The sequence below is a fragment of the Lycium barbarum genome, chromosome 8 (assembly GCF_019175385.1).
Source record: "Lycium barbarum isolate Lr01 chromosome 8, ASM1917538v2, whole genome shotgun sequence".
Taxonomy (NCBI): Eukaryota; Viridiplantae; Streptophyta; class Magnoliopsida; order Solanales; family Solanaceae; genus Lycium; species Lycium barbarum.
In genome coordinates, this window is record NC_083344.1 from 14,775,172 (window position 1) to 14,784,767 (window position 9,596).

The 9,596-nt window shown below is 32.3% G+C and overlaps 1 protein-coding gene across 3 annotated transcripts; it reads right to left on the minus strand.

Moving 5' to 3' along the window:
* Nucleotides 1–1,297: 1,297 nt before the first annotated feature.
* Nucleotides 1,298–9,244, minus strand: LOC132605970 (UDP-glycosyltransferase 76B1-like). Of its 3 annotated transcripts, none has more exons than XM_060319262.1 (3): nt 8,686–9,234; nt 2,129–2,795; nt 1,298–1,753 (listed from the first exon to the last, which is right to left on the minus strand). In XM_060319262.1, the coding sequence occupies exons 1-3, from the start codon at nt 9,173–9,175 to the stop codon at nt 1,531–1,533; spliced, it is 1,380 nt and encodes a 459-aa protein (XP_060175245.1). In that variant the 5' UTR covers nt 9,176–9,234; the 3' UTR covers nt 1,298–1,530. The 3 variants fall into 3 exon arrangements, 2 of the variants coding, with proteins under 2 accessions (XP_060175245.1, XP_060175246.1); XM_060319263.1 differs by having other exon boundaries at nt 2,129–2,780; nt 8,686–9,232; XR_009569523.1 differs by having other exon boundaries at nt 1,618–1,753; nt 1,948–2,795; nt 8,686–9,244.
* Nucleotides 9,245–9,596: the final 352 nt, after the last annotated feature.

The window sequence follows — 9,596 nt, forward strand, 5'->3', positions numbered from 1 at the left end:
CAATGGTAGAGTTTGAACTCTGCCTGAGGTAGAGTTTTGCATTCAAAACTCTGTCTAGCAATTTTTTTTTTTTTTTACTGAGCTGGGGTTCAAACCCAGAACCTCGAGGTATTAGACGAAGGGCAAAAATTAAAGACCACTAATATGAGGGGCAAAAATTAAAGACCAGTGCCTTTGAAGGGCAATCCACACAAAAAAATGTTGAAATTCATCAACACATTTTTGCTTCAAAATTGATTAAAATCAATTCTAAGTAACTCCAAATTTGATATACAGATTTCTAATACAAGTTTTTCAAGCTCAAAAAAATTCAACAATGGTGTTCTTCAATTATTTTTTTTCCAACCAAACCAATTCAAATCGTTAATGATATAAAATATAAACTTAAAAAAAAAAAAAAAAATTGCCCACCACAATTACAACCACAAATAAGCGATGAGAAGAAGCAGGAAGGCGTTCGAACACAAAGGCTGAAGCAAATTACATGACACCAATTTTATTTTGAAACAATGTAAGAGAAAAGAATAGAAGAAAAATTCAAAATCTTTGTGTTTTGGTGTGTAAAATTTGAAACACTGTCTCTGTATTTACAGACAATGAAAAGATGAGATGGAGAGCTACAATCTAAAAAGAAGTCTTTTCCCATTAACAGACCTTAAAACCCAACACTTATTATATCTCCCTTTCAAGTTTCAGACCAAGTTGATCACTTGAGTAGAGGACTACATTGTTCTTTTAGTTTCCATTACATTACACTTCAAAATGGTAAATATCAATTGATTTTGAGTTTAATCTGAATTCTAAAATTAAAAAAATTGCAACTTCTGAGCAATTCAATTTATCTCGTTTCCTCTTGTTTAAAATTTCAAGCATAACCTTAAGAGATAGAATGCAGCAAAGACCCTGGTAAGCTACAACATTAGATATTAGGATATTTGGTACACGGTATTAGTTGGGATATCCAGCATTAACTGTGGGATTAATTTTGTATCATGTTTGGGAGCAGGTATAAATTTATCCTGGGATAAATTTATACCTTATACCAAACAAGTATAAAGTGCATCCCAAACTTAAAGATGGGATATCCCATTAATCCTGAAATTATTTTATCTCATCTCCTAGATGGGATAAATTAGTCTCAAAAGATGAGATAAATTAATCACAGGATTATAATTCTGAAATAATTTTGTCTACGCACCAAACAACCCCCAAGTATTAGAAGAGATGTAACATCTGAGGTCCAAGCATTAGCTTCATGGAATCGGACAGGAGAGTAAAAAATGTGCGAGCAGTAATAGATAAGAAGTTTGAATTTTATTCAATAACAATAACATACTTAGTGTGATTTCACAAATGGACCTGCGGATGATAGGATATATGCATACTCTAATTCTATCTTTGCGGGGTAAAGGACTGTTTCCAATACACTCTCGGCTCAAGAAAAATCCTGAATTTTATTGTCAAATTAATTAGTAGATCCCGACAAAAAGTTGGAGTGAGCATCCATCGACAGAAGATAAACATGATCGATCAAAGTGATAAGATGTGACTAGTAAGGCTCCTCAAAGACTCATAAGAAGAGCCACCTGACTTTAGACATGAATTTGCCTTCTCCTTCAGCCGTAACATTCTTTCTTTAATTTGGTTCCCTTCTTTCCCATCCGCCATCAACGTTCTAATTGCATTCCCAATGTTTGTCCTCTCCAAGCCATTCTCTAATTGCACGCCTACTTTCCAAACATTGCTAACGTACCTGATAAGAAATAATCACCAACTTTAATTAATATATAAGATATCTCAATGAAGAATCTAGAATATTCTAAGAGCTAGGTGTAGAGAATTGAAAGGAAAACTCTAGAATATGAATTCTAAAGTGAGAAGCCTAGAAGCATTCTAGAAGGGTACATTAGCTAGATAAAAGTGTAAGGTGTAATTGTAGAATATTACCTCTACTGAATCTTTTCATCACCACCTATAAATAGAGGTGATCTTTCGAATTATATGTGTATTCAAGTAAGTAAGTAAGAAGCGAGAAATAAGAGAGTTGCTAGAGTATGAGTGCAAAAAGAAAAAAGAAAAAAAAAATTGAGTGTAAAGAACAATTGTGCCCAAAAATTTTCAACAGTACCTTGCGTTCACCATTTGATCACTGAAACATGGCATACAAATCATCGGTACCCCTTCACAAATACTCTCCAATGTTGAATTCCATCCGTTGTGCGTCCAAAATGCTCCAACGGCAGGATTCGCCAACACTTGTTGCTGTGGAGCCCACTTGACAATGTATCCTCTTCCATCCAGTACTTTCTCCAACAACTCACTAGGTAATATTGATTCGACCCATTCTGATCCGGGCCTAACCACCCACAAGAAAGGGTGATTGCTATTTGCCAAGCCCCAAGCAATCTCAACAAAGTCATTAACTTCTATTGTTGCGATGCTTCCAAAGCTCACATAAATTACAGAGTGAGGTGCTTTTGTGTCTAGCCAAGAGATTGAAGTTTGGTCTTGTGACATCAAGCTGCTGGAAGAAGCTGGAAAGTACGAGTGGAACGGGCCTATAGAGAAAATTGGGATAGGAAAATCCTCGCGGAGTTTAGACATCGACGATTGTTCAAGTTCTTCGAATGAATTCAAAATCAGGCCAGATGAAGCTTTAGTTTCTCGTATCATTCCTCTCATTACTTCATAAAGTGCATCCATGTTACATGTCTTGAATACGGGAAGGTCTTTAATTCTTAGTGGTGGAAGTTCCTCAACTGCTTCCTCTAGTCGAGATTCTACAAGTACACAAACTAATCGAATAAGAAATTCAATAACAGATTCAATGTAGCTTTTAAATAAGTGTAACGTCACTATTCAATCAAATCATAAAAGACTTCATATAAGAAGACAGTATGTGAAATAAGAAAAAAGAAACTGATGAAGGCTGTCAAGATTTTTTATTGAGCTTTAAAAGTAGTTTAGGAATAATTTCAGAGACCTCCCTCAAATTTTATTTCGCAACAGTAACCACCCTTGTGATTTAGAATATTACGTCTGCTTCTCTTAGTTTGATTTTCTTGTAACAATTCTTTTTATCTATTTATTACTAATATAAAAAAAGTATAATATGACAATGTTACCCTTACTAATATGAAACTCTTTTATTTGACAAATTACTTTAAGTCATAGGTTAATTAATTAGCGTCGGACTCAGCCAAACCGCCTGCACAATACCATAATATCTTGCACCTTGAATTTCTTATCAGCATTAATTTATTTAGCCCCTCCCAATTTTCATTCACTCATTTTTCACAAACAAAAGCATACTGTATTCCATACACGCGCATTCACATGCAGACAATTTACCGTAATAGAGACTCCATTTTCTCGTCCCGCCGCTATACCATGCGGCTTCCCTCTCCATCAAGTAATTATTTAAACGTATGAATATTTTTAAAAATTATCAAAAAAGATTTTATTATTAATACGGGTAAATTTTTCAAATTATAATTTTTTTATCAAAATAAGAGAGGTAGGCGTAATATTTAATCCACATGAGAAGTTAATGTTATGAAGCAAAATCTGAGGAGAGGTCTCTGAAATTTACCAAGTTATTTATGTGGATTATTGCAAAAATAATAATAATAATAATAATAATCTGCCATTCAACGTAGATTTTTGGATTATTTACTTATGGAATTTTATTGGGAAGCCTTCTATTTTAGTATAGAATTCTTTAGGAGAGACTGCGTGTCCATAAATTTTGGTGGGCAATATTGTGTGGATGAAAAATAAAGAAAATCAGTGACATAATTGATTTACACCCCAGCTGACCTTAACACACAATTATTATTACTAATCTAAGAGGACAAGCGCCACATTACACAGCACATAAATTTTTAAAAATCACATAAATTTTATCATGTTTGAGTTAATATAAAATTACAAAACAAAAATTAAAGAAATTTTGTGAAAGTAATGAATGTTGTTCCCATTTTGCTAGCTAGCAATAATGAAACAAATCCTGTTACACAAAAGTTTTCCGACGTCATGTTGTGATTTGTGGATTTAATACTTACATGGGAATATCTGAAAATTATAGTTATGTTACTTAATATTGAAAACAAAACATAAAAAATACCTTTATCACAATTCTTCAAAGATTTTCCAACTAACACAATTTTAAAATGGAAATTTGATCTTTTTGAAATTTGAGAATGAAATGATTGGCCTTATATCTTGTTAAAAAAACTAATTGTCACAATTATAGTATAAAAATGACTAATTTGAGATAATATTTTACAATAGATAACATAAAATGAAACATGATATAGTAAGATATTTTCATATTTTGGACTGAATGCAAACCATAAAAAGGAAAAAATGCAGCTAAGTTACAATACGTTTTGTCTTCTACTATTTTGTCATTAATGTTTCAAAATTTGCATTTTACCAACTTGATAGTTAATGCTATATTATAACCAATATTTTAAAGCGTATAAAAGTACGTCAAAAGTTTAGGATTATTTTCGTCATCCAAGATATCATTTCATTGATCAACAATGATCCAGGGCTATTTAGGGATGGTATGCCTCAAACAAGCGTTGTAAAATTATATAATAAATTTTTGAGTTTAATTCCATCGGGAGTGGATGGTATGACTCCTTTTTTTTTCCCCCCAGAAATATTGGAATATTTTATCCCGGTGATATTTGTGAAGCTGTTAAAAATTTCTTTCATTTAGTTTATTTACTACCTTCTTGGAATCAAACTCTTAGAACTTTAATACCTAAAGTGAGAAATTCTGGCGCCATTAGTCAATTTAGACCCATAAGCTTATGTTTTATGGTGTATAAAATTATTGCTAAAACTATTGTTGTGAGACTCAAAACATATCTCCCCAATATTATTTCTCCTGATCAATTTGCTTTTATTGCAAAAAGACAAATTGTGGATAATGTTGTTCTAGCTCATGAATTTATTCATCTTTTAAAGAATAAAAGACAAGGGAAGGAAAAATATATGGGTCTTAAACTAGATATGGCCAAAGCATACGATCAGATAGAGTGATTTTATATCCAAAAGTTACTTCTTAAAATGGGATTTCTGGAGAACTTTGTCACTTGGATTATGCAATGTATTACTACCCCGACATATAGGTTTAATGTTAACGGAGATATAGCAGGGGAAGTGAACCCTACTAGAGGACTAAGGCAAGGGGATCCTCTATTCCCTTATTTGTTCTTGTTATGCGCGGAAGCTCTTTCTAGAATTCTAAATCAAGCAAAAGTATTTGGGGATCTAAAAGATTTAAGTTTAGTCAGAGGTGGACCTACTATTAACAATTTGTTTTTCGTTGATGACTCGTTTATTTTTTATGAGGCTAATGTTCAAAATGGTGCTAAATTTGTTGAAATTTTAAGAAATTATGAAGAATGTTCCGATCAAAAGGTGAATTTTGAGCAATCTACTATATTCATTAGTAAAAATACTTCTGAACTTGAGAAAGATGAAATTATTGCGGAGCTAGGACAATTAAAAAAAAAAGAGTAACTTAGGGTTATATTTGGGTTTACCTGCGGTAGTTGAAAATTCGAGGAAAAAAATGTTGAAGTTTATTAAAGATAGAGTGAAGGCTAAAATAAAAGGTTGGAAATTTATTTTCTTAAGCCCTGACGGAAAAGAAGTGATGCTTAAATCCGTCTTACCTGCTATTTCTTCTTATGCTTTATTATGTTTTCAATTTCCGGATACTTTGTGTAAGGAGATCATTACTATTTTCCCTAATTTTTTGTGGGGTCATGATGCGGATAGGAGAAAAATGCATTTGGAAAAATGGGAGAACCTTTGTTTTAGCAAAATCTAAAGGGGGGATAGGACTTAGAGAGTTAAAATCTTTAATCAAGTTTTGTTGGCAAAACTTGCTTGGCGAATTTTGACGCGAATTTTGATTTAAGAAGATTCTCTACTTTTTAAAATTCTCAAAAGTAAATATTTTCAACATACGTCTTTCCTTAAACCTACGTGTTCTTCTGCTAGCTCATGGATATAAAAGAGTATTATTTGAGGTAGAGATCTTTTACAAAAAGGAATTAGATTGAGGGTAGGATCTGGTGATAGTATTAAAGTTTGGACGGATCCTTGAATTACGAATTCATGTGGGTTTAGGCTTAGCCATAGTCATGCTCAAATGGATATAGATTTACAAGTGAATGATATTATAGATCACAATACCCACACTTCGAAGATGCAAGATTTATAGAATTGGTTTTGTACGGAAGATATTCATGCAATATTTTCTACTCCTATTTCTACCACTGGGTCGTCGGATAGGATTATTTGGCATCATACTAAATCTGGTAATTTTGAGGTAAAATCGGGATACCATTTAGCTAGAGAAATTGTTAGATGTCGAGAAGTTAGCAGTGATAGACCTCAATCGAGTAATCAATCTTTTTGAAAAACGTTATGGGGTTCCTTATGATCTGTGAATATCAAAAACAAATATAAGCTTTTTATTCAAAAATGTACTATGAATGTGCTACATGTTCATCATGTTGCTTCTAAAAGATTAAGACATACTTGTGATGTGTGTAAGGTTTGTGGTATGCAAACTATTGATCATATGCTTTTTAGATGCCCTAAAACAAAATTGGTTTGAAGAATATGTCTTATTAATTAACCTAATATTGAGAGTACTATGGATTTTGCTAGATGGTGGAATGATATTTTTGTTAATGCTAATCAATATCCCGATTCTATTGATCTTGCTAAATTAAGTGTTTCTATCAAGTGGCAAATTTGGAAGGCTAGAAACTCAATGAGTTTTAATGGGGATATTTGTGAACCCAATGATATTGTAAATAATGCACTTTCTGATTTTCACGAATACGAACGCTTGTATTTGATTATACTAATAATAAAAATATTATTGTGGCACCAAATGGTACTGTTATGTTTGTAGATACTAACTTACAAAAGGAGAAAAAGATGACAAGTAGCGGCTATGGATAGTTGTGGTAATTTGCTTCAAGCCTTTGGTACCCCAATTCAATTTGTTGGGAAGGTCATCACCACTGAAGCACTAGCAATTCGTGAACCATTGAAAAACGCTAAGGAAAATGAATGGTCAGAGGTGCAAATCTTGTCTGATGTGATAACTCTGGTGGATATGATATGGAAATGAAGTGTAGTTCATGGGAGATAGAGACTACTTGTGAAGATACCTGGAAGCTTATGAATTTTAAAAATGATATACATATTGTATATACTCCTAGATCTTGGAATATGCTAGGGCTAATTTGGCCAAGTTTTTTATTTCATTGTTATGTAAGGTTATTTAAATTTCTGTTTTCCCTAGTTAAATCGTAACTGATGTTGCTACATCTTTCATTTTTGTGACCGTTAATGTATTAATATAGGAAAGACGTTATTGAAAAGAGAACAAAAACATCTTGGAAAGAGGTTTGAAAGATGATAACATGGAAAATATTTGGTTGTGTTGTTATATTAAGAAAATAATTTATATAATTACAATCTTATCCCCTTATTTTGTTTTTAAATTCACACTGAGATTTTATACTTTGACCCTCTTAGTATTTCTTTTGCCTAATTCAACAATTGTACTCCCTCTGTCCAAAAAAGATTGTTCTCCTTTCCTTTTTAGTCTGTCTCAAAAAAATTGTCATCTTTCTATATTTAGAAACAATTTAACTTTATGAGATGATTTACAACCACACAAATATCTAAGGCTTGTTTTGGACTACACATTTCAAAAGTCTTCCTTTATTTCTTAAATTTTGTGCCAAGTCAAAAAAGGACAATCTTTTTGGGACGGAAGGAGTATTGTTATTGAAGATTTTGGTTACATTGTCCTTTCGCCACACCTTCTTTTTTGGAGGTAATCCTTTTGTCACACTAAGGGCCCGTTTGGCTTAATTTAAAAAAAAACAGCTTATAAGCCAAAAAAAAAAAAGTTGGGCTACCCCAATTTATTTTTTTGAATTTATTTTAAGCACAAAATTTCTTATAAACTGACCAGTCAAACACTCAAAAAATGTTGTTTTCAACAACTTATAAGCTAAGCCAAACGGGCTCTAATTTAAGTTACGACAGTTTTACAGTTGGCAACTATTAAGTTTTGCAAACTTGGCTCTTACACTTTTTCAAAAACTGCAATAACTAGTTTTGGATATGTGATGACTATTATAAAAAATAAAAAAAAGACTCATCGAATTACCCTATACATAAATGGTGTAACCTCTAGTAGAGGTCAGATTTCACACACTTTGAATTGATGGACTATGAAGAACAAATTTTAACTTTCTTTTTTTGGGTATTATAGTAATTACACTAAGCATTAAATATATTAAAGGTGTTTGGTATGACGAAAAATGTTTCCGTATTCTTTCTGGTTAGTTGCACTAAATATCTTGAAAAATATTTTTTAAAATGTTTTCCTTAAAATATTTTGAAGTTACACTCCGAATTCAAAAAGCTCATTGTTTTTAATTACTTTAGATATATGCAAATGCTCTCAACATGTCATTTTTTAACTTGCTTACCAAACACAAAAACATGAGTAAAAAAAAATACTTATTTTCCGAGAAAATGTAAAAAATATTTTCTTGAAAAACATTTTCCGTCATACCAAACACACCCTAAAGGGGATGAAGATAATTAAGATAAGAAAATACGTACCTTGAAGAGGAAAATAACCTTTGTGAAGGAGAAGTGGGAAGGCAGCAAAAGTCAAGAATGAACAAACTCCTCCGGTCCTTAAAACAAGCCTATGAAGCTTAAAATTGTCAGCAACAACCCTAGTGAAGTGCAAGATAGCATCAGATATTAAGCAAGCAATATTATTGGGATCTTCCAACAATAACTGTGCCAAAGCCTCTTTGAAATGTGGAATACATTTCTCATTGAGCAAAGAAAGAAGAAATAAGACATCCGTTGTTGATTTTTCATCTTCAGATAAGCCATCAGAAATAGAGTGAAATGTGAAGTGAGGATAGTTTGTTTGAATATTGTGAGAGCTATTGAGGTTGGTGTGAATAACGGTTATAGAAAAGCCTTTTGAGTGAAGGATATTTGCTAGTTGAAGCATAGGGTTTATGTGGCCTTGCAAGGGCAATGGAAATAACAACACCCGTCTCCCCTTTCTTCCTTGCACTTCTGCAGCCTCCATGAAATTACTCTTTTATATTGGTTTCTCCAAATTTGAAGAAGGGGTTTCTTTTATCAAACATATATATGAGTTTAGTCTTGGTCAACTTATGTTTTAAAACATTATTCCATGTGTTTTTGAAGGAGAAAAGGACCAAAATCATCCATAATATTTGGGTTTGGATCAAAATCATACATATTCTTTCACATGGAGCACTAATAGTACATTATGTTTGCATAAGTGATGCACTTTTAGTCAAACTCTCAAATAAATTTAACGGAAAAGAACAAAAATGCCCCTGAACTTTTAGAAAAGGTATAAAAATACCCTTTATTCATCTATTTTGCTAAAACTACCCCTCAATTCAACTTTTTGGCTCATTTATTCCCCTTGACTAACGGACAACACTAATTTTTTTTTAAAAAAAAAAAAAAATTGCACA